The 25209-nt window shown below is 40.8% G+C and overlaps 1 protein-coding gene across 2 annotated transcripts in view; it reads right to left on the reverse strand.

Annotated features, from left to right (window-relative positions):
* VPS50 (VPS50 subunit of EARP/GARPII complex) overlaps nt 1-25209 on the reverse strand; it is a 57685-nt gene that overhangs the window by 27112 nt on the left and 5364 nt on the right. Inside the window, exons 3-16 of one of the 2 annotated variants that reach the window (XM_074150327.1) lie at nt 19845-19967; nt 19158-19229; nt 15100-15153; nt 13137-13207; nt 12598-12715; nt 12465-12500; nt 11896-11978; nt 9905-9947; nt 9098-9196; nt 7639-7779; nt 4907-5045; nt 2186-2283; nt 1374-1468; nt 570-668 (exon numbers count right to left, since the gene is read on the reverse strand). In XM_074150327.1, coding sequence (XP_074006428.1) covers nt 570-668; nt 1374-1468; nt 2186-2283; nt 4907-5045; nt 7639-7779; nt 9098-9196; nt 9905-9947; nt 11896-11978; nt 12465-12500; nt 12598-12715; nt 13137-13207; nt 15100-15153; nt 19158-19229; nt 19845-19967 — 1271 coding nt within the window. The remainder of the gene's footprint in view (nt 1-569; nt 669-1373; nt 1469-2185; nt 2284-4906; nt 5046-7638; nt 7780-9097; nt 9197-9904; nt 9948-11895; nt 11979-12464; nt 12501-12597; nt 12716-13136; nt 13208-15099; nt 15154-19157; nt 19230-19844; nt 19968-25209) is intronic. The other variant, XM_074150328.1, reaches the window with a different exon arrangement.

A 25209-nucleotide genomic window follows, 5' to 3' on the forward strand; every position in this document is an offset into this window, starting at 1 on the left:
TGACAGCACGTATGACTGGCCTCAGATATGAAGGAGAGATGACTGAAACGTAATTAGATAGTGCCAATGAAAAAAACCTATGAAAACATGACTCAAAAGGATGGACTCAGTACTAACATCTCATTTAATGCAAGACAAAATTGCACATTAAAATACCATTTCATAGCCAGACACGATCAGCTCTTTTCATGTAATGGCATAGAAAATGAAGTAACAATTTTGCTAGGAAGTATGGATTTCCGAGGCATTCACACTCAGGATCCCAGGAGACAGCTTAAGAGGCAGACTGAAAAACTACTGAAACTCTCCATAAAAAGTTTTTCATCTTTATCTGGCTTGCCTGCTGCAGAACTAGGGTTTTCCACAACTACAGGGGAAGCAGAGGCTTCGCCACCCTCCCCTCTTCTCCAGGGTTCAGAGCCTGATTCTCATCATGAAACATACTCCGCTGCCTGCCAGCCTCAGTGCAGGAACACAATGCAGTGGAATTCCTCTGGAAGGCATCGAAAGTTAAACCCAACAAAAGCAAATGCCATTAGATTCATCCACTGCACACACAGTAGTCTCACCTGTGGTACGTTTTGAAATAGTTAACACTTTGTTTTCTGATAGATTCTTGCAAAACTTCAGACTTACTGCCACAAAATTCTTCTCCAACTTGCATTAGCCTGTAACAATAAAACAAAGTTTAGGAATATTCATTGGCTTATTAGTACTGCTGTTCCAACCTGAGTAACAAGCCTCAGTCACTGCCAGGAGCACACACGTGTCTCCGTTAAAGCAGAGCACTGAAGTTCAGTTGCAAACACTTCACTCATTCCACAAAAGTCCATGTCTCACTTCCCTCCAAATCCCATCACAACGTCCCAGACACACAGAGACAAAGAGCCATACACAAAATAAACATCTTTTTGAGGTCCCACTATGCAGGGCACACTGTACAGCTCAGTCAGGATCCATCATTTTATTACCAAAACAGAAGCATATAATACTGTACACATAGCAGTATCACAATACTCTACTGCTCTTGACTGAGAGCCCCTTTAAAAGCTGTTAGAAACATCAAAATGGTCAGATCTGCACATCTGAAATCTTAACAGTAGCCAAGACTGAAATCATATCCCACTTAAGCACTACTTGAGCAGCAAAGCCCTTTATGCCACCAATCCCAAGTACAGCCTTGGAGCAGGCAGCAAAAGAGACTGGCACTCACTCCAAGACTCCTACATAAAGAAGAAGTGCTCTTCAAACTATCAGTAGAAAGGATCAAAGTCAGCATAAGAATGTAAATATCAGCCTTAATTAACTGTGCTGTGTTATCAGAGCTGAAGTTCGTGCACGTGTTAAGCGGCCTTAGGAGCACACCAGCGTACCTGCTGATAACGTCCAGAACAAATATGAAGTCGTCATATTTGAAGTTAGACAGATCTGTTCCCAGGAGATATGTTTTCACTTTCAGTTGAACATCCTACAAAACACAAATGCGTTTTTGTATACTTAATACATTAAGACAAAAAGGTGAAGGCTCAGCTGCCTGGTTCAGTCGCACTTTTTGGTTTGTTTGCACTTGTAACTTCGAGATTCACAGTAGAACTCAATTTTCTGTAACATGAATGATTTCTCACTGACTTTCTAAAGTAGTATGATGATCAGTTTCTTTAATGCCCTACAACACAAGGTCGATCCTAGATGCTTTATTGTCACTGCAGAAACAGAGCTTTGGATTACAATTCAGCCACATAAAAGGTTTACAGCTCTTCCATCACGCTTTTGGAGTCTCGCTGCACATCAAACTGACCCAGCAATCGGACCAGGAACACGTGAACCCAGGCAGGTTGACAAGACTTCGGGTTCTCCATGGCTATGGTTACACCAGAAACACAAAGCAGTACGACTGTGCTAACAGAGAGAAGCACATGAGAGGAAAATGAACCGTGGGCCAGCACACAGGCTGGGAGAAGCGGAATCAGGCTGAAAGTCATGTTACTATGGTTTGGCATCTGAGTGAGTTTGTAAGCACAGCCACCAAGCAGTAACTGAGGCACAGAAATTAGATTGCCACGGGTTTGATAAATCTCTCCAGAGATATTTTTTTTTTTAAGACGATCAATATAAATATAATTTTAATTGATACAGGGAGAAGGGGGGGATATTTAGGAAAAAAAAAAAAAAATCAAAATCATACCTGCCATATCCGCGAAAGCCCATGCTCCAATTTCTTTTTGACATAGCTGCGGTCAAAACTGTTCTCCTCAGTTCCCATCACATTGCTGCCATCTGAAACTGAAGGTGAAAGGTGTCGTAGGTATTTCCAAAAGTCTTGAAATGTATCCTAGTTTTCTACCCATAATGAAACTTCTGCCTTAGCCATTATCATATTATCCAGACAATATTCATATTTCCAAACAAAAAATATCCTGTTGTGAAAGTATTTTCTATTCCAGTTTGCTCTGCAGTCTCAAACTAGGCTAATTTTCAGACCATAAACAAGCAGAATATTTAATGATATAATGCAGACACACCTCTTTCCTCAGAAACGCAGAAGGGGAATTATTTACAAGTTATGGAAAGTACATTTTAACATCTGTAACAGGCATTAATAATCACAAATACTTGACACACAATCCAGATGAAGTGCAACCTCCTTTCCATAATCCACGCAGGACTTCTGTTGGATAAGCTTCACTGTTTAAATAGAAAGAACGATGTAATTCCCCTCCTCTACATCCAGCTTCTCACTTCTACAGCTGGGTTTGTGCCCTAAGACCAAGGGCCCATTGAAGGTACTTTGTGAGACTGCTGAGATTAACTGGTGTAAGGAGAGAAAATACCAGGACAGGTCTGAGCTCTCAATGATAAAATCCAGATACACACGCAACAGTTGAGGCTGCTCCTTCCATTGCCCCAGTCCCCAGGGTTTCACTGCGGGAACCAGGTTGGCATCCCCTCCTGAACTGCCCCCGGGTCCCTGTGACACCCCTGCGCTTCCTACAGCAGCTCTGCCCCGGCTTCAGCACACACCACAGCTACTGCGTCAATACACACGGAATGAGACTTCCATGTACAGACTTAATAATTACTACAGCACGAGCAGCGACTTCCAGAAAAACCTGACATTTGGCAGACATTTATAGTCCCTCTGAAATTAAAATTATACTTGTGAAATTCCCTTTTGTGGGCTTTATCACTGCTGAGGTATTTGGAAAAGCGATTCAGTAGCTCAAACACATTCTAGTTGTGCCTCACAGCTAAGCCACAGCGTCTCCAGAAAGGTAAACCTGAGCGACAGATGATTTAGTGGATTAGCAGTAAACACGCTTAAAAAGCGATGCATTTTAAATTCCTCATGTCACTGAATACAGCACTTTATTAGGCTTAATGGTTCCTTTAAAAGATTTTGTAGTGCAAATGGTTTTCTTTCTTCAGGATATCACAAGCAACCACAGTAAAAGAAACTATTTTTAAAATTCCATCTGGAGCTGAGCTGTGGAGCTCTGATAGTACTTCCACGCAATAAAGTCTTTATTATACCTGCTTCATTTTACACGTGCAAAGATCACAACGAAATGAAAACAAGAGAAGGAAATGTAATTAACTGAAGTTATTGTAAATTTAAGACTAAATATTACGGAGAATGGGCAAGTCACTCAAAAATTCAAAATCTTTCTTCACATGGTACATCTAAAAATTAAATATTTCAACTCTGATTTTTAATTCTGATACACTTACAAAAACTTTCATCTGAAATAAAAGTTTCAACAAATCTTTTTTTTTTTTTCCCTTAACCTGAATACGGGTTAACGACACTCTGAAGAAAATACCTTCATTAATTTTTCAAATTTAAAGTAGGAAGACAATGCTAATTAGCATAAATGTCATTCTTTTTAAGACAAAATCTGTAATAAATCTGAACTTTGAAAGAAATATTGGATTTCAACTGCACTGTAGGAAGCACAGTGTTCCGAGATCTGGTCTTTACTTCCATTTCAATTTTTTTTCCCCTTTCTACTTATCATCTAACTTTAGCAGCAATCCTCCAGTCCTTGTCCTTTGACAGAAGCCTCCTTTTCACTAAGAAAAGAGCAAACTTATCTGATTCAAATAAATACGAGTTTTGCATAAATCTTACTACTGTAAATTTCACCCTCTGCCAAACACGAGCATCTTGGTTTAGTGGGGAATAAAGTCTGTCTTCAGACATTTTACATTCATTTAGAACACGTCCGGCAAAATGGACTTAGGAGGACTTAGCCAAGAGACGAAAGTTTTGTGCTTCTGCCCTAGAAACACGAACTGGAACAACAATAAAAGAAAACCAAAATTCTAGTTTAAGATGAAACGTTTGCCTTTTCCTGCAAGGGTATCAAGGGAACTGTGACCATATCTCATCACGGATTCATTGGTACAGATGACATGCAACATTGAGGAAATTGGATTTCCTGAAAATCACAGCGACAGATTTACACCAGATTCGTCCCCTGTTGTTTCAGTCACCATTCCAGTACACAACCCACTATCCCAGTCTACTAAGCTTAATATGCAATGAAAAGTTCACCATTGATCAAAAAATCTGAAATTTCACATTGATCCTATATTAAAGGGGAAAATCTTTAGATTTTGTAGTCATCTGCCACAGCTAACTCCCAACTCAACAATAATCACTGTTCCAAATAAAACTATTTCTATCTCTAATAACAGCACATATATGTATTCACTAAAAAAATTAACATTACACTGAAGACTACAAAAATCCAGTGAGTGTTCAAGTCCTTACTGCACACTAGAAGCAATAACGCTGAAGGCACCGGGTCAGCACACCGAGGTACCGACACGCAGATTAACAACTCGAGCATAAGAAGAGTTGTTTCCCAGTATCAGAAGTTCTCTTTCCAGAACAGCTCCTCACCAGAGGACCCGGCTGCCGCCTCCTCCTCCTGCTCGTGACTCCCGTGCCACTGCATGGTGCGGTAGTAGCTGAGCATCACCTCCCAGAGCGCTTTGCAGAGGTCGGTGAGGCAGGGAATGTAGCTGTCTGACGTGATGTGCTGCAGAGAAACACAGTAATACTCTGAAATCTCACAGTTGTGCTTATTGTCTTCAGAGGCAAAACAAACCACACAAAACCCTCCACACATACAGCTGAGGCGCTTGATATAGATCGGTTTCCTTTCCAAAAGTATTTGAGAGTCGATGAATGCCTGATTTGAGTCAAGTAATCAAATGCTGTCAAAAAGTGCATCTCTTACTGCCTTTTTTCCCCCCTTTTTTTCTTTTTTTCCAATTGCCCTGTGTATTAATCACCTCTTATAATTACGGAAAAGCAAGATAGATACAGGAGTAACACCATACAGTCTCATGGTCAGCACATCTCACCAGGTCAGGGGGTGATCTTTAAGGTCCCTTCCAAGCCAAACCACTCTGAGTCTGTGATTCTGCACAGGCGCTGCGCCGGTTCAGTGCTATAGATACCTGTACTTCAGCAGTGCACAGAAGCCATCCTGGCTGATGCCCCAGTGCATGGAATGCTATACAAAGAAATACAGAATCACAGAATCCCAGCTGGAAATGTCTGAACAGCAGATATACCAGAATACCTTCCTTCCGCAAGGCGAGCCAGCTCTGGCCATGCAGGTATCACATGGGAACCCAAAAATGGATATCCAGGGGGATGGAAAAGCTTTGGCATTGCAGTTACAGCAAAACTCTTCAAAAAATACTAACAGCTGCTGCCAACAGTGATGTCAACATCACCACCACAATAATCAACCATGGATTCTGTAAAGAGCAAGCCTCTAATCAAAATGATCAATCCCCTCTGAACTTACACCTCCCCCACGATACAACCCTGGCTTTCTAACACCCAGTGTCCTTCCCCAGCAGGAACTGCCACAAAGCCTTGGTAAGCTCCAGAATTACATTTGTTGGATAATAAACATTAGACTGGACAGATTTCTTTGCAAATGTAGACACATCACTGACACTAATTCCTATTTTTCAGCTTTCAGGTAGAAAAATCATAAACTACATGTCTTTACCTTCTATTTAATCTCGTTCTCTTGCTTTCTGAGCTGAAATGATGCCCCTGGCAGAAGCACACGCTGCCCAAGCCATGTTCTCCTACGCTCTGCTTATGATTAAGGACTCTCAAAAACGATTCATCAGCATTAACAGATGTCACTAGCAGAAGTATCTGGAGGCCTCATATTAATCACTAAGTCTTTTCAGTTTGCCTAGGTTTTTTAAAATGAATTATTATTCTGGTTCTGTTCCCTATCAAATCAGAACCGCCTCAAGGATATAAATGAGGCAATCTGGACACACCAACACGAAGTGAAAAAGTCACATTCTTGGTGCATAAAAAACTTAACTATTGAGAATACTACTTATTTTTCTAAAACACCCTTTAATTGGAGAACTGATATACATTACTGACTGCATTATCCAGACACTTTCAGATACTAGAGACTCTTCTAACGTTGGAACAAAATAGGGTAATAAATTTATCATTTTAACGATAAATTGCCCTGCCATTTCAACAGCTGTTTCAGCAATTTTCTCTGCCAACTCATCAGAAAACGGCACTGTGTTTCAGGGCTTTTAGTAGCTATAAAATCTAAACTTTGGTTATACAGATCACTGTACTTGAAGAGATATTGGCTTCCAGGTGGCCAGGAAGAAAAGATCACTTACTAAATACCACAACAACTCCATTTAGACTAAGGAAATAAGGAACTGAATTTCTGTGAACTTATGCTAGAATGAAGAAAATCAAATTGTGAAGATGCAGCAGCCGAACTCTCCCCTGCTCCAGCAGTACTCAAAAGGAGAAAGGACGGACGAGTTACAGCAAGGCCTATTGCTAGGGGAAGAGACACTCAACAAAGAAACTGACTCAGAGTGCACAGGCACACAACTTACATGAATGGCTAACGATTACTGAAAACATTATTCTTTTTAAAAAAACACATTATTATAAAATCCAGTATCTGACTTACAGAAAAGAAACAAAGAAAAAAACCTACAATCTCCCACTGCCCCTGTGAAATGGAAACGAGCTAAATGAGTTCATTTAGAAAGACTTTTAGAAACACACAACGGGAGATGTGCCCAAAAAGGAAGACTTTAATTTTGTATGACTTCCACTGTTTAATTAGAGTAAGCACTCCATAACCACTTAGATGTTAAGAGCATCCTGGCTTCACAGTGGAGCCAGGCTGAAGAGGCTTCAGAGTAACGGGAAGACTCCAAGGAAGTTAACGTCTTTACAAGAACCCTTGCTGAAATGAAGTATTACAGAAATGGTGAATGCTGCTGACATGCACTGAAATAAAGTTCAAAGCTAACAGTGACTCCAGCAACCAGCATATTACACTGAGGACAAGTTCTGAAATCTTGATCTCCTGCTTGTACATTTATTTAGATGGTGTGTACACTAACTGCAAACTGCTAACATTTAGTGCAATCAAAATCAGCATTAAGGTGAGAATAACCAATCTCCCAATTAGCCTATGAGTTGTATTAAGAAACTATAGTATCTGCAGGGTTAATTTAATAACTGAGTCCCTACTTACATAAGGTACACTTACTTACAACAGTGGAAAAAATTAAAAACTAGACATATAGGCAAGTATGACATACTGTACAGAGGTCTTTGTACTGTAACTTCTGAAACTTGGTGTCGGTGTTCCCCGCACACAGCTCCACGTAGCCAAGGACTACCTGGAACACGGTGTTGTGGATGGCCTGAGTGAAGTGCATATGTAACTGGTCCATCGCTGTCTGAAAGAGAAGGAGCAACACAAAATCAAAGCGCAAGATTCAATTTGTCATGTGCCATGGTCTTTTAATCTAAGTCTTTTTCAGTGCCAAGCACAGGAGACTGTCAGCACGGCCTCCAATCTGTGTTCCAAAATCGCCTGACGTAGCACTGGGCAATATTACAATGTGGTGACATAACAGAGTTCAGGTATTACCAGTAAAATCAGTTTCCCTAGCCACTCTCCCTCTGTAACTCGCCAGGGTTTTGACATTGTCACTAGTAAATACAAATTTTATGTGTTTATAATCTATTTGATTATAGAATTTACTCATTCATTCATTTACCCTCCCAATCACTGATGAATGTCTCGAAAAGCAATGAGTTGAGATCCACGCTATTCTTCCCACTGGAAACATTTCCAACGAAAATAAAAATATTTCCTTTGCAATCAATAAATCTAAAACCACAATTACAGTGTCTTCAGTCGATCCACTTGAGGAATATAAAGTAGGATTAAGTGTTACAGAAAGGCATGCACATCACATCAATAAACTTCTTATAAAAGCCCTCTTTGCAATAAAACCAAAATATGACATTTGTTTAACAAAACTTACTTTTTTCAGAAAAGAAAAGAAATCAGTCCAGGTACTAAACACTGCTGACTATATACGTTTTGCCATAATCAGGCCTGAGTTTCAGGTCAGGCTGTTTCCCTGATCCTTTGTTAATAAACTGCACATCACATTAGTCCATTTCAGACACAGAATTTTCTCACTGTTTCAAGATATGCTAATGATGGGTACATATGGTATAGAAGAACTGATTAAAAAATTGTTTGATACGCCAGAATGAAGTTATCAGATCCCACATTTGAAAGTGGTAGGCTTCACTACTTGCTATCTGACACTCAGCTACTGACTGAGAACTCAATACACCCATACGAAATGAACAAGCAACTCTGCTTCAATCCTATCGCAAATAACCCATCTTCTGCAGCCAGTCCTACCCTGAATCAGTCCAAGAAAAGGGAATGGCAAATGAAAACATAAGAATTGCTGAAAACACTGAAAGTCATTTCATTTTGTTTAATGAGGAGGGGCCAAAATGAGAGATATTTCAATAATGATGCAACTAAATTCTTTTCAGGACAAGTTCAAAATACATACTTTAATAGTTACAAGAAGAATGTAATTACTGTTAAATTATGCGAGCATTACGAGTCTTTGTACACTCAGCAAGGCTGAGCAGTACTAGGAGAATAAATTTCCACCAGAGTACCCAAAGCCCCAGCTGTTACACCACCGCTCCTGGTGACTTGCTCAGGAGACGAGCACTAACCTGGGTTTTCCCAAGCAGCCTGTAGGCCTGCTGAACCTTCGTGTAATGACTGATATCAAAGTTCTTACATATTTTGGAGAGGGCTACGTCCAATTGTTCCTATATAAATGAAGGGAAAAAAATGTGTTAAACACTTAATAAAGCCAGGCCAACTAATACATTACTTAAACAATAGCAAGCGAGGAAAAGATGCTTATTTAAACAATCTAATAATTATGCTTGTACAATAGCCAAGATTGTACATTACTGGACCATTTTGGAGTGCTCAAATGTTACTTTTGCAGCCTGCAGTACTGAAACTTTTGCCAGCCACAGTCCCACCATTTCCAAGAACAAGCAGAGTATCAAGTACTTCACTGAAGTCAAATCCGAAGTGAGACTGTGGTCCCCTGTGCAGTTGTACACACCGACCAGCATGTGCTAACCTACTTCCCACCGCTATTTCGGAGCGGTCTCAAGAATTCACAGCAGTTCACGGACTGGAAACCACCATGCATCTTCACCGTACCGGGAGCATTCCTTGCTCCAGCACTGCAAATGTTACAGGCATATTTTACTTGGCTGCTTCAGCACTTCCAGTGGCCACAATTAGGGAGCTGGGCTCGTAAGCCTGACAGCATATTACAGAGCATCGAAGCTGACTGCAGCACAAAAGGCTAAACAAATAGCAATGACTACAGCACTCCAAAGACTGTATTGGAAAGAAATGTGCGTGATCTGTTACTGCCAGTAACGCTGCATTAGAAAGCTCTAGTACCTAGAGGTTAAATACTAACTTATACCAAACATCAATATAGCAATTCTTACCTCTATTTGTTCCAAGGTATCTTGCAGTTTTGAATTCAACTCACTATTAATGAAAGAAAATAATGTTTATAATCAAACTACTGATCATATTAACATTTCACACCAAGTTTCTTGTTCCCAAAAATATATTTGCTTGTTACTGAGCCACAACGTAGTAACTTATCAAAAATCTGCTGTTAGTGTGTCCAACTAGCATCACCACACTCCTACCAAAAGGCACCTAATGCAGGCATTTGCGGTATCCCTAACACTTGCTATAAAAGCATGTGTTGCAGCAGCACATTATCCTAGGTTCACAATGCAATGGTGTTAAGAAGGCCCAGGCAAGACCTCATCCTGTCAGGATTCTTCCAAGCATTTCAAAACATTCCCAACCCCCAAGAAATCTGTGCTCTAATATCTGGATTTGGCCATGACGTCTTTGTAAACTATGGTACGGTAACTTTTACCGGCTGTTGAGGAAGCCCTTACAGAAACACTACAGGGGAAAAAAAAGAACTTAAGAAGATTTTCTGAGAGTTGTGTAAGCTTAAGACCCTCATTTCACTTCTCTGAGCTGTACTTGGTATAGAAAGATTAACAAAAATAGCTATCATAAGAGAAACTATCCAGGACAAAGAAAGGCACAACTTCCCCTTTCCAACAATCAGCTTTAAAAATTTCGGAACACCAGCCAGAAAAATGAGACACACAATATGACCAGTATGTTTTCATTTGGAAGGGTGGAAGCAACCAAGAAATAGGCAGGATATTCCCTTCACCATAGAAAGCACATAGTTTCCATGGGATAATCACTGTAACTGGTTTTAGGCAACTTACTTCTACACTCTGAACCTTCTCCTAAGGGGCCAACGTTAACCATCAGAAGATGGATTCTAGATTTCCTACCTAATCCTCATTCACATAAATAAAGAATAGTTTTCATTCACTACTACAGAAGGAAGAGATTCAAAATTTTAATGTATGTTGGCAAATGTACAGTCAATTTATATCCACACACAGGTTTTGTGGAACCAAAAAGAAAGCAAAAAGTAGCTTTGCAATCTGACTTCAGAACAGAGACGGGCTTGTTTCCAGGTACAATTTCTAACTCCATACACTTTTTTGGTGCATCTTCAGTTCCTGAAACAGCTGTACCTCAACAGCAGAATCTAAAGCAACATCAAGGATTACGGGTCATCACTCGGAGGTAACAAAGTATACATTTAGAGGACAGAGGCAAAGGATGTGTTTTCATACATCTTGGTCCTCCTAAATCAGATAACATACTGACAGGAGATCAAACAATGTCAGAATTTTACCCACAAATTTAAAATTCTAATTAAAAATAACATAAACAGAAAAATCTGATTAATCTAATAGTCATCTTAGTGACTGAAACATCAAAATTCACTCCGTTTTACTCCTTTATTGTTATATCTATTATGACTTTGAACTTAATGTTTACTCTATTTTTTTTTTATTTTTCTTTTATTTTCTCAAAAGCTATGGAAACATCAGGTCTTTCTAAGCTAGGAACTGCAGACATTCATATTAGTTTCGGTTTGAAAGCACTTTCTCCACAACAGCATGAAGCTCCGCACTCGCTAACTTCGTTGCCAAGAAGCAGGGTAAGTCACCCTCCACAAGCCATCTTGCTGTAGGTAAATTAATTCCAGAATATAAACTTGCTTATTAAAAAATGAGCTCGGGTATCTCCTGCCCACAGGCTGTAGCACAGTTATAACTCCGTATTCCCTGCCAACAGTCCCAAAACAAGGACAGAGTCCAAACCCAGACCGCAGAGTGCTGCGAGTGTGCAGACGGGTTAGTACAGGAGGGAAGGGGAACTACTGAGGATGCTTATGCACTTAGAAATGCCTTACTTTTCTAAGCAGAAAACTGAAATTTCAATCAGAGCTGCTTTAGAGAATGAGAATTAATGATCACTGTTTCACACCATTTACAAATAAAGTTGTACAGAAGCTGAAATCTGCCCAGTATCACCTTACCTTATACAACTGTAGTGTTTGAAAGTGCTGGCGGCTTTCTGGCACTCCAGACACAGCTGAATAGCACCTGGGTAGTCCTCTTCCTTGGGATAAAATACAACGGAAAGGTAGTCTGGCTTTTGAAGCAAAAACTGCAACACCCATTTGTGCTTGCAGGAGAAGTACTTTATCCAGACCCAGTATATCAACAGTCAGCTACATCTCACCTTCTTTGTTCTCCCAAATACCAAGCCAACGCCAGCAAAGCAGTGTCAGTCGAGGGCAGCGAGGGGAGTGACGGCTGCACAGCACTCTCACTGAACTGTCTCAAGCCTCAGTGCTCAGGTCTAAAGGCAGGATTGAGTCTTTTACAGGGAATACTCCCCCCGGCACAGGGGCTATCTAATGTGATGTGATGTATTTTTCACAACGTTTAAAAAAAGAATAAAAATATAACCCCACCACATGGACACACCCATACCCTGTTTGCAAGAGGAAGGAAAGAAGGAACTAAATTAAGAAGACTGACAAAAAAAAACAAAAGTAGACTTAGAACAGCTTCAAATTATAACAGTCTGGCAGGGACTTACCTCCAACATCTCACTCAAACGCACATCAGTTCTTTGCTAAAAATAAAATAAAAAAAGAAAACAAACCACAGAGATTAACTGCACAGAAATGAAGAAAAAGACTTTGCCACTGAAGAAAACCAACTGTACATACCAGTGTTTTTATTGTTCTCAGAGACTTCAGCAGCCCAATAAGCAACTGTCGTTTCCTTTGGTTTGCAAGAAGCCCCAGGCTGGTTTGTGTGAAGCCTTCCTTTGCTATATTCAGGTGTCTGCAAAAGTTAAAAATGAATATAATCCTCAATGATATGTAAACCAAAACTTATTTCTAATAAATTCTAACGCATCCATCAAAATACATGCTAGAAAATAATATTGCCAGCATTGTTAGGGAAACCCAGAAACTGAGGTGATACCAACAGACTACTAAGAAGGTACAGCTTCCCTCCATCGTCTGTGGATCAATGGTGCATCTCAAGAGGTTCCTGATTTAAAGACAACTCCCAACTGAAAAAGTGAGAGCTGCAGGAGAGAAAGCTGCTGGTATTCGTTTCAGTATCTTTAACTACTACTGTTAATTCCATTCAGCAGATAAACAGGAAATATCACCAGCAACCAAACCTCCCAGGTCTACAGATTTCTTCTTAAATACTTCCCCCCCTTTCAATCTCTGCCGTTATTTCAGCAAGATACCTTCTTCCATTTGTGCAAATGACAGCCGCCAGCTGCAGGCCACTCTGCAAGGAGGTGACACGTTCAAGTTCCTACAGAGAGACAACAGGATAAATAAATACACCAAAGGTCCTGCTCCACACAAGGGAAGACTAGAGATGAGCAGGTTTCTGCTGAGATGTTATACTGACTTTAGAGAGTTACTTCATATGTTATTTGTTTCATCCCTTTATACAGGCTAAGCACTGCAATGTAACATTAATATAAACTACCTTTTAAAATACTATTCTCTTTTGAAGAAAGATTCTTTAAATCCATTTTCATTGCAGTGGGACCTCCACATTTATATACTGCACATTTAGCCTAAGAATCACTATACCTTTAATGCCCCACAGCACAATGATCAAAGCTTCAGGGACAGAAGCACAGGGTCTAATTTGCATTAATATGCCAGAGAGCAGCAAAACAACAAAAAAAATCATGTTTCGCACAGCATTTTCTTGTTTAGAAGCACTCGTATTCTACCAATTTAATAGATGTCACTTCATAATGAATGTTAATTGTATCCTGTTGAATTTCAGCTGAAAACTCTTCAGCACAGGTGACCTGAATTTAGCTTGATTTGACTTCGTGAAGTGCCTAACATAATCTCAACTCCTTTAAAAAATAAAATGTTTAATATACCCATTAGGATTTCTTTTGTTAGGAACAGCACTGCAGAAAAGTGAATGCTCTCTCCACGCTAAAGAAAATAAAACTTTTTTTTTTTTTAAATACTGATCATCACATCAAAGCATCTCAAGTGTTTTCCCTGGGGAGAACAGAGACTTTCACTTTGAAAACTAATCTAATTCTAAAGACATGACAAGCAAAAACAAGTTTAAAGTTTAGTTCAACTTAAGATCAGCTCCTGGTCAGCCCCCAAAGACACAAGTAATTGTGACAAATCACTGAGCTGCACCTTTCCCCAAAACCCATCCCTCCTTTATGTTAACAGCGTTGCTTTTGGGAAAAGTACAGCTTAGTTGCAGATATGCAAAATAGCTTAAGAAACCAAATTCAAAGATTACCTTCCTCAGTACCCACTTCTCACTAGAAAAACACTTTGCAAATGTCAGAGTTACTCAAAAGTCCATTGTCCCCTTTCCATGAGGCAACACGTACCACAGGGAGCAGCTCTGTTCCAGCCTGGGCTCTGTAAAGCCTCTCAGTGGAAGGGGCTGGATGGAGCGCGCAGCAAGGGTGCAGCCCAAGGGTGCCCAGGGACAGGGTCTGCCGCCCAGCACTTGGGGCTAAACACAGTTCTTCTCTTCCCAAAGACAATCTTCCACCTGTTGGCTGTTCCCAAAGCCTTTCCCTCTAAGGAGCAGGGAAAAAAAGAGATGCCCTGCCCTGTGTCCATGCGGTGCCCCCCCTCAGCCCAGAGCAGCGCGTGTCAGACCAGGACCTCACACCAGGAATGGGGCACAACCCACAGCTCCCCCACACTTCCCCTTGCACAGCAGAAACAACGTGCTCAGGAGACAGTCAGCTGCACTTCTGCTGCTTCTAATGACCTGTCACTGTCACTGGACACTGACCTGGAGCTGCCAGGGAACAGAGCACCCGCAGCACGTCAGGAGCTTCATTCACGAGTCTGTGGGGAAGTGAGTCCCGTGATGCCCACCAGAAATCTCCAATAAATACGCCTACTGACAGGAGTAACTGTGCAAGCCTGTGCCCCTCGGTAAGACTAAGGGGTTACTGACTTAATCACACAAACGTGCATTTGAGAAAGGTTTTTAAAAGATTCTTACTGGCACGATGGATTTTTAAGTGTCCCTTTGGAACATCTGAAAGAACTTCTTGGTATAAAACACGTACGCTTCACTAAGGTGTTGCTGGGATAAGAATATTAATATTACACAGCAAAATGCAAGTAGTACATTCTAACAGCAGAAAATGGAGTGGTTTACTCTTCAAAAGTGACTGTTAGTTGTCTTACCTGAACATACGCAGGCTGTTTTTCAAGAATCAAGTCTGCAACTTTCTTAGATACCTTCAAAAGAAGAATATGACACATGATACATAGCAATCTCAGTTAAATAGGCCACCTCTATACTAAAGTTCTACAAGTTTGTGATTCTGTATCATTTAGTTCTGTAGTTTTCAAATTTATTAATAAATATGCCACAAGGTAAAAAAAATCCTAAAAATGACGATCAGCTTTCCTTAGAAGCAAGATAAGAAAAATGTTTACCGGTCCATCTAGGAATTAGTGGGCATTTTTAAATTAATCCCTTACTTCTCAGTTTGTTAAGGAACACACTAGAATAGAAAACAGAAATAATATGGGACATGACAACTGTGTACATTCTGCTTATGGTACCGCTAGAATATAAACTGAAGTTAACCATTCCCCACGGAGAAAGCTTTAAGAACACCTACCTTTCATAGTGATACTGTATTAAATAAAATCTGTGTCAAAATGAATAAATATTCACCCTGTGCACATTATACCCTTTCTTTAGCACACAGAACATGCTTATTTTAAAATTTTCACCACTGCTCTGAACTAACAGTAAGTGGAACGCTACTGAGATCTGCTCTCTGTACTGAATTCAAAAATGGGCACTGCTACCTTCATCAGTCCCTTGTGCACAAACACACGTGCTTTAAAAAAACAGGAGATCCAATGGTAACAGTCATATAAACACAAGCTTGGGAGTAATGTGTTTTATTTTGTTTTTCAGCAGGGACTGCAAATATTTAAGAAGAAACAGTTTCAAACATGACAAGCAAATCATTGGTATTGCTCTATATCCTTCTTGGGGAACAGCACTCCCAGAAATGAAAATAAAATAGAAGTGGTTATGACAGCCAGCCAGCCCACAATGCACCCCTGGGAGTGAGAGATAAGGAGGCTGTTATATATTTGAGTGCTTAGTCAAACACAGCACACGGTCGGGATCCTTAATCGGCATCCCTGGAACAAACCGACAGTGGCTCCAGCAGGTCCGTTCCCACCCTCTGGAAGGGCCCCTGCACACAAACGGCCTCGGAAGCACTCTGGTACCACCACCGGGGAAGCTGGACAAGGGACATGTATCTCTGCTTTCCTCCTTCCAGATGAAAAAATGGCCAGAATCACCAAACAATCTTAGTTCTAAACTATACAATAAAAACTAAATACAAATATAAACTAAACAATAAAACTCCTTAGTTGTTCTATAAATAATAAAGCTTTCTTCTGCAGGGCAGCAGAACAACCAGACACACTCCAGAGCAGGCTGGGGACAGAAAAGGAGGTTCTTAGGCCAAAAGCTACCCAAGCCTACAGGTTCTCAAGAAGTTTTGTTCACTGCACAGTCTACGCCCTGTGAAATTTTCACCCCCCTTTTCCAACCTGTTCTTCGCACAGCACCGTACCTGTGAAAGCTTCAGGGCAGGGCTATACCTGCGTGCCCTGTATGCCTGTACCATGCAATCTCCTGGGACAAATCTCTTTGATTCTTCACTGTCAGAGGGATTCACCCAGCAGTACACATGAATAAACCATGAGTTTCATTGAGTTTCATTTTCAGTTTTTATGCCGCTTTTTTTTTTTTGTTTTGCAGGTTCTGGATCACCCTTCACTAATAACAACCCCAACACTACCACCACCTGCCGCAGACCATTTTTTTTTTCTTTCCCTGAACTTAGTGATACTACTTCTCCACGCTTCCCTTTCTTTTGGAGGAGCGATATTACCCCAGGTTACTTCCAGTCATTTCCAAATCATCACACCCCTTTTGGCATCTTCCATACAATTGCGTTGATTTATTTTTTAATTCTTAACTTTTGGAATCCAGAATTGCAATTGTTGGCAATGAATGTGGCTGCAGTTATCAATGCATGCAAACAACGCTCTTTGAGGGAACCAGACAATTTCCTCCAAAACAATTTTCTCTTTCCTAATCACATCAGGAAAAAATATTTCATCTCCTGAAGAAAAAAAAAAGATACAGCTGAGGATAGCAGTCTACTAATTAAAATGAAGCCAAACAAACGTAGGCTAAAAAGCCTCCTAATTCAAATTGTCTCTACCAAGATGATTAGATAAATTAAAGCTGACAGGATACACATATTAAAGAAGTCTTGAGTGAGTTGGAACCCATCCAATGGAATGGAAAACTGTAGTGGGAAAATTACAGAAAATATGGAGTCTATAGTGAACTCAAAACCAAAGGTATGACCAAAATCAGCTGTACAAAAGTAGATGGTAAGAGTCATTGAGAAGTGAAAGATCAGAGCTCCCTCACCTACCATTCACATCATTTGAGTGCTTGTGTTACAAAAATATAAAAGTTGGAATTATCTCTAAACCACTGTTGTAAATTCCTATGTCAGCTACAGACACAGGCACTGGAGTGAAAAAGGCACTATTTATTCTTTTCAAAAGCAGAGGCATTGTGTGATCTGACAACAGGCTTCTTGAGTCCTCAGTCTAATAATCTCTTCACAATCGGCATTGAAATATTTTTAGGACTGAACTAACGCTGTATAACGTTCTGCAGTAACATCTTCCATGAAGGACATTAATATCCTTAAAGACAGACAGTAATCTAAAGGACATATCACAAGATAAATGGACAATATTGAGACAGGCGAAGAAAACATGCAACAGTCTCTCTTGCTGCACCTGGAAATACAACACAAGGACCTAATATACAACATACAAGGAATTTTGGCAACCTGGCACATGCCCAACGCGGAAAACAAACACAAGCACCAATTCCTTCCCACAGCAGAATCGCACTTAGACCAGCTTGAGGAAGACACAAGAATGGCCCAATCCTGACTAGGGGGGAAGAATCCAACACGTTTTTTGTCAAAAGTTTTGTCTTTGCTAGTTTTTGGTTGGTTTTTTGCAGATTTTTTTCTAAAAGACAGACACATATGGGCCCTGTCTCCTGGAAACCTGGTGCCTAGTTCTCACCCTGCTATTCCCATTCCCCATTCCCCAATTGGCCGTGCAATGACACTGTGCCCACGGGCCAGGACACTGATACTAGGGTTATCTCAGTAAAGTTGTCTCAGCCTTGAGAGCATTTCCTGCCAAAACCACAGCACCACCAGGTGTCCTCTTCAACTTTAAAAACCAAAAACCACCACCTACTTTCAACTTCCTCCCTTAAACCTCTAGGTGAGAAACATGGAATATTCATTTGCTCAACCTCTCACTGATGCTTTACAAAATCTCATACATTTATTCTGGGTAAAGCAATCTTCGGCAGAAGGAACTAGTTCTCCATGTATTGTTAACAATCCAATATTCTCCTTCGGTACATTTCATTCATTTAAAGACATGAATTAGGATTGTTACTGTTATTTTACTTGCAGATACTCTCCAAATGCCACAGTTAATACATTCGTTCCCTGTACCATATTATTCATCTTTAAAAGAGCAATGAATCAATAATTAATGTATGAACAGAACATAAAAAAGCCTGAAATGTAACAAGTACCTTTCAGAAGCTGCAGCTCTGACTTCCCCCCATAAATTACAGTTATTACTCACATCTCATCTGTTTTATTACATAATAACTCTCTACCAGCATTCACTAGAAACCCTTGTGGACGGTTAACAAATCGGCAAATGAAAAATAAAGAGAAAATAAGAACTCTAAAGAAAGAGGGTTTAAAACATCCTATGTTTTACATTGCCAGAAATCCCTCAAAAAAAAGAGATACTACCGCATTATTCAGCGCCGTGTTGAACGTTACTGCTCTTGCAATACATAGGAAAAGCTGAACATTCAGAAACTCAGGTTTCTAAAGAAACAGCACATTTGCTCCTTGTTACAATACTTACCACCAAGATTTACTTCCATGATTTCATAAGATTATATGATTTACTGACATGATTTTCCACTATAAAAGCACACAATATAATATTAAAAGAAAAAATGTGTAATATCTAATGTGTTTAAGAAATCAAAACTTTTTCAGTTCCACCTCTGGCTCTATTTACAGACGAGACCACAAATTGCCTGAGGGCACAGAGGAAACAACTTTACTTACAGCAGCTTGCTGTTGTTTTAATTTGTCTCTGTATTCTTCCAGTTCCTGAAGACTAAGTACTGGAGGAAGCCTCTGCATGTAAACAACAAATTAAATACAGTGAGAAATTAAAGACCTTTAAATACACGTGTAGTATTAACTAACCAATCAATTCCATTAAAGAAACATTCTTATTGCTTCTGCATTCCAATTTGCAGAATTAATCCATTATTTCAAATGATGGATACCAAAATAAATCAGTGTTAAGGTACACAATGCATTATCCGAATTACATCATATAATATCACAATTACCTCAAAGTCACCTTATTTTAAGCCATATATGTATACGCACAACCCCCCTCATCATTGAAATTATTATGCCTCAGTCGGTTTGCTAAAAAACTATTGAAAATGTACAACAGATTCTTTTTTTTTCCTCCAACTATTTTGGCTTTTTCACAGCAGCTTAACTGACAAAGTGCTCGTTAGCACAACCGATATTAATTCTACTGCATTAAAAACAGTGACTCGATACCCGTACTTCATGCTAGAAGCTCCACACGACCGCAAGGTAAGGCAGGAGGGTACAGTTTTGCATTAACACAAGATATAAGAAACAAAACAAAAAATAGCTCATTGAAACAAGCACAGTTTTGACCCTCATTTTTTGTTATATTACTGTCTTTTCTTTTAAGACGAAACTTACCTCTAACTCATACTTCACAATGTCAAAGGAATCATTGGAAAAATAAACTTCTTCAATGCTGTTAATTATTTCTTGCTGAGCTTGAGGATCAGTTGGTTCTTCATGTAGTTCTCTGAGGTCCTCCTTCACAAAACAAAAAAGGATTTCCATGATGTAATATCGCATCCTAACAAGAACAATGTTTTACTAAAACAAGTATTTTTCAGAAGACACTTACAACAGTAGTACAAGAAGCAAAGATAAAGAACAGAAAAATTAGCACACGGTGGCTTGTTCTTGCCACTACAAATAGCAAGAGATTTAAAACTTCTCAAAGAACACAGTGCAGACGTTGCAGATCACTTAAATACTTCTTCATCAATCCATTCACAAATGCACGTTGAGTCCACAGTTTTTCCCTCCTGAAGTTTAGAAATTCCCATAAAAACTAAAAATAAATTGGCAAGCTATTTCTCCAGGAGCAAAAAAAAAACAAACCACAAAAACATAACAAATAAAACTTGAAATTATTAAACCAGAAGAACCATCTTTGTACATATAAAGCAGACACTGTCACTACAAATGTGTAACTTTTCAATTCAGCCATGAGAATTCACATTTATTAAAGTCATGCCATTAAATACTTCATTTTTTTACAGGCAAAACCACAACATATCTGCTGTCTTTGCACAAAATTAAGAGATTTCAGATTTTTCTCCAACTAGCAGGGTGGTCTCGGCAGAGATGTGCTGTTAGCTATCTGAAAGCCAGTATTGAAGAGGTGAGCATCCCCTTCTCTGCGGTCACCATCTCCCCTGGAAGTTCTTTTCAACAGCCCAGTTGTTCCCACCGGTTACCACAAGCCAAGGACTGAGCCTGAGCCTCCTCTTCCCCTCCTGCACTGGACATTTCAGCTAATACTGGCCCTCTCCTGGAGGCTCTTCCCACTGAAGGAATAAAAATTCTTTATCAGAGACTCCAAAGGGAGAAGTGCCAGGGTATTCTTTCACCAAAAATCCAGATAAAATGTTTCAAATTGCTCAATACTGGCATTTAAGCCTGGTGAAGCGATCCAGCAGACTGAAGCGTCCCATAAAGATCTCATGCCTCCCACCAACACCGAGTTGTTACAGTGGGACGAGGTGCCGATATTTTCATCACCAAGAGCTCAAGGGCTTATTTCACCAGCCAGAGGCATCAGATCTTACATTAATTGACTAAACAACCACCAACTTGCTTGTTTTGTACATCAATTGAAATAAGGTCAACGTTATGAGGCACAGCGATATTTTAAGTACAAAGCAAGGTGCTGTTTCTCTGGGCAACCGGAGGCAGCCAAAGGGTGACGAGCGAGCAGTTTGGAAGAGCATCAGAAATAACAAATAATAACGGTAATAAAATACCTCTTGCAGGAACAAGAGAGAGAAAGGCGGTGCTTGGGCGCCACCCGCTGGGGCGCAGGCAGAGCCGCAGCTGGAAGGTGGCTTCAAGCTGATGTGGCAGAGGATGGTGCAGAAAAAAGCCATGGAGGAGACACCTTCTTCCTCCCCCAGGGAGGCCCCAAGCGCCTCAGATCTCCACGGAAGGGCTGTCGGAAAATGCGGGGTTCAGCCATGGTCCCCAGCACTTCTCACCAGCAGCCGGACAAACCCACCTCACATCACACCACCAGGGGAAGGCAGCAACCACCCAGCCAGCCAGCCAGCCACCCTACGCACCCTGCTGGAGGGGTGCAAGGGAAGGAGCCATGGGCAAGGGAATGCACCAACAGAGGTGAGAGAAACGTGGAAAAACTAGACAGAAGTAACAATATAGCAACAATAAATAACAATAACAAAGCAAAGTGATGCTATTCATAGAATCACTAAATGGTTCAGGTTGGAAGGGACCTCTAAAGCCCTCCCAGTGCCACCCCCTGCCCTGGGCAGGGACACCTCCCACCAGACCAGGTTGCTCCAAGCCCCCTCCAACCTGGCCTTGAACCCCTCCAGGGATGGGGCAGCCACAGCTTCTCTGGGCAACCTGGGCCAGGCCCTCACCACCCTCACAGCAAAGAAGTTCTTCCCCACATCTCATCTCAATCTCCCCTCTTTCAGTGTCAAACCCTTCCCCCTCCTCCTATGGCTCCCCTCCCTGATCCAGAGTCCCTCCCCATCTCTCCTGGAGCCCCTTGAGGGACTGGAAGGGGCTCTAAGGTCTCCCCGGAGCCTTCTCTTCTCCAGGCTGAACCCCCCCAACTCTCTCAGCCTGTCCTCCCAGCAGAGGGGCTCCAGCCCTCCCAGCATCTCCATGGCCTCCTCTGCCCCCGCTCCAACAGGTCCCTGTCCTTCCTGTGCTGAGGGCTCCAGAGCTGGGCCCAGTACTCCAAGTGGGGTCAATTTTATTGATATTCTATGTCTATTCTTTAGACAAACTCACATTTCAGCTTTGCTAAGAGCATGAGAAACAGAGGAGAGGAGGACAAGTTATGGGGGATGAGAACGAAAATATTCCAGAAAAATAGCCCTATAGAGTCTTTTTCAACTTTTTAATCCACAGTTTCAAAGTTTTCATCACATGAGGGTACATGGATTGGCAGATGACACATACGTTCTGATTCAATGACATACTGCTCTTGCAATAATTTAATTTGTAAAGCAAAGAATCTATTATCTAACCACATGTACTCCTGTCCTTTAAAACAAACAAACAAACAATTATTTCTCTCTGGACTCCCTAAGAAATGGCAGCTTTATGCTGCACATCCCTCTGCAAATTAGCTTAACATCTTACAGTACATTGAGTTTTAGCTATATGAAACTGAAATTAAAAATTACCCAAGACAGGCAACAAGGTCAGCTTAATTTGTCCACTGAACCATTGCAAGTGGAATAATCTAATTTATCATCTGATGTCTGGCTACAAGTTCCTGCACAGTTGTTTGTTTAAAAAAAAAAAAAAAAAAAAAAAAAGAAGAAAAAACTAAACCCAAGAAGAAATCTTTAGGATCATCTGAATTTTTCAACTATCAATATCTTGTCACATTGGTGAAATGATATGTCAACGCCGTGGGTCAATGGTGATTGACACCCCCTAAAGATGTATTAAGAAAGCCCTCATGGACACATATTCCACATTTAGAGCCACATGACAATAAATCGGGAGGGTTGTTTTTAATATCAGCATTTCAGTGAAAACTGATCAATGACCTTTTTGTCTTTGTAGATGACGACAGTTTTCACCACAAAAACACAAGCTGACGTCAATGTGGCCAGGAAAATTACTAAGAAACCACTTTATCCTGTCTCAGAAAGATCATTCCTCTCACTGTTTCTTGCCAAAAACACTACGTAGGAAAATATTTATTAAATGGACAAGATTTTTCTGTATCTTATTCATTCTTTCTAGAAAAGCAGTCTAGTGAGACCAGCTCTCCAGGAGAAACTTAAGCTCCTGTATAAATTACACTATCTGCCACCAGCCTTCATTCCGCGATAAACTCCAGTTTCCAGCCCATCACGCTCCACCAGTTTCAAATACTGAACGTGCTCAAGGCCAATCTGTTCCCTCACCACTGAAGGAACCAAACGTCCTTGGCTAAAGTTTATTTGCTGATACTCAATTTTCCTCATCCCTTCAATTAGCAATACATACACACATAAGCAGCCCATAGTTTCAGGGGCCTCAGGGAAGGTCAGATGTAAAACTGTGGAGTTGTACTCACACACTTTGCAGAGGTAGAGAGAGAAGCTCTATCAAATCCCTCAAGGCACTTTTCCACCTCAAAACTTATTCTAACTACTGCCACTTAAATATCTGCCTTTTAAAATAAAAAGTCAACATTAAAACACGCTTGCCAGCAAATTTCATGTAAATTCAGCAATTCTAAGTGCTATTCTGAATAGCAAAACCTATAAAAAATTGGGACGGAGGGAATCGTATGATGATAATGATGCTTTGCTAAACAGACTCAATGAGCCGCACGGGGATCAGGGAGGGCAGCACGTTGGCAAGGGGGACCCCGTGGTATCCATTCCAACCCGCTGCCCAGGTTAATGCACACACTCAGCAGCAGGAACTCCCCATGACACCACGGGCCAGCGCAGCCATCTGAGATGCTGTCTCCTGGCCTACTCATTTCTCCAAAGTTTTGTTCAGCGAGAGACTTCATCTCCTACATAACACTTGCATGGCTTGTGGGGACAAACATGCACCATTTTATTTTGTCAGTACCATGCTTTTTGCCATGATCATACTTCTCACATCATTTGTGGAAATAGAAGTTTACAGGTCCAGGAGCCTGTGGCCAACTCCTTGAAATACATTCCAGAAGAGTCATTTCACTGCAGACTCATCTGAAATGCAGCTCAGCAGGTTCCCGATGACTTACCCGGCTATTCCCCAGTGCGTCCTGCTCCCGCTCTCCCTGTGCTCTACACTGCCTGCAACGCCAGAGCCAGCGTTCTCTGCTGAGTGAAGCATTACTGGGAGGGCGCTGAAGCAAACACCTCCTGCATTCCAGTCACTACTGACTGAAAGACTTAGGAAGCGAAGACATTGAAAAAATTTAACTGATACTACTCAGAGAAAAAAAAAAAATCTAAAAAGTTTCCAAGCTAATTAGAAGCTGAAGGTGAGCAATAACCCATGCACCTCTACCCAGAGAGTGCCAGGGGCCACGTCTGCCCAGGGCTCAAAGTCAATCCGCGGGTACACTGCAACTTCTCACCACTGTGAAATAAATAACGTACAAAAGTATTTTTATATCTATATACAATCTTTTGTCTATATAAAAAGATATATTTATATATTATATACATCTCATAACGTATATATAACTGTATCTATAAACTCACCTCAAAACTACTTCCCCACCCCGGCTAATCCACAGTGAGGGAAGGCAGTCCCACAGGAAGTTTGTGGTATTCCCTTATCTGTCACATGAAATGCCCAGAACCTTCTTCTGATCTTTCCTTCTTCAGTATGTGCACAGAGTACTTACTAAAAAGCCCTCACTCTACCAAACAAACATTACACTTGAAAACAATTCTCCTGGTGGAGAGAAGAGCAGAGCCTGATGCCCAGAACGGATAATGGTCACAGCACCCTTAGGGCACTCCTGAGCAGCACGGGGCTGCTGGGGAAATAGGAACCCACACAGACCCAGAAAACCACACCTCTGGATCTATAGGAAAAGCATTAAGAAATAAACCCTCAGTGTTGTTTACCACCACAAACCACAAAGTCAACTAACATTTGTATATTGCATAGGAGCTGATTATCTTCAAGATAAACATAACCTAATTTAACGTCAACTCATTATTAACCCCACACACTGGAATTCAAGTATACAAAATACCTACCTCGCCCTTTTGTGACAGAATCTACTCAACGGAACTGGGAAATA

This window comes from Numenius arquata, chromosome 7 (genome assembly GCF_964106895.1).
Source record: "Numenius arquata chromosome 7, bNumArq3.hap1.1, whole genome shotgun sequence".
Classification (NCBI taxonomy): Eukaryota; Metazoa; Chordata; class Aves; order Charadriiformes; family Scolopacidae; genus Numenius; species Numenius arquata.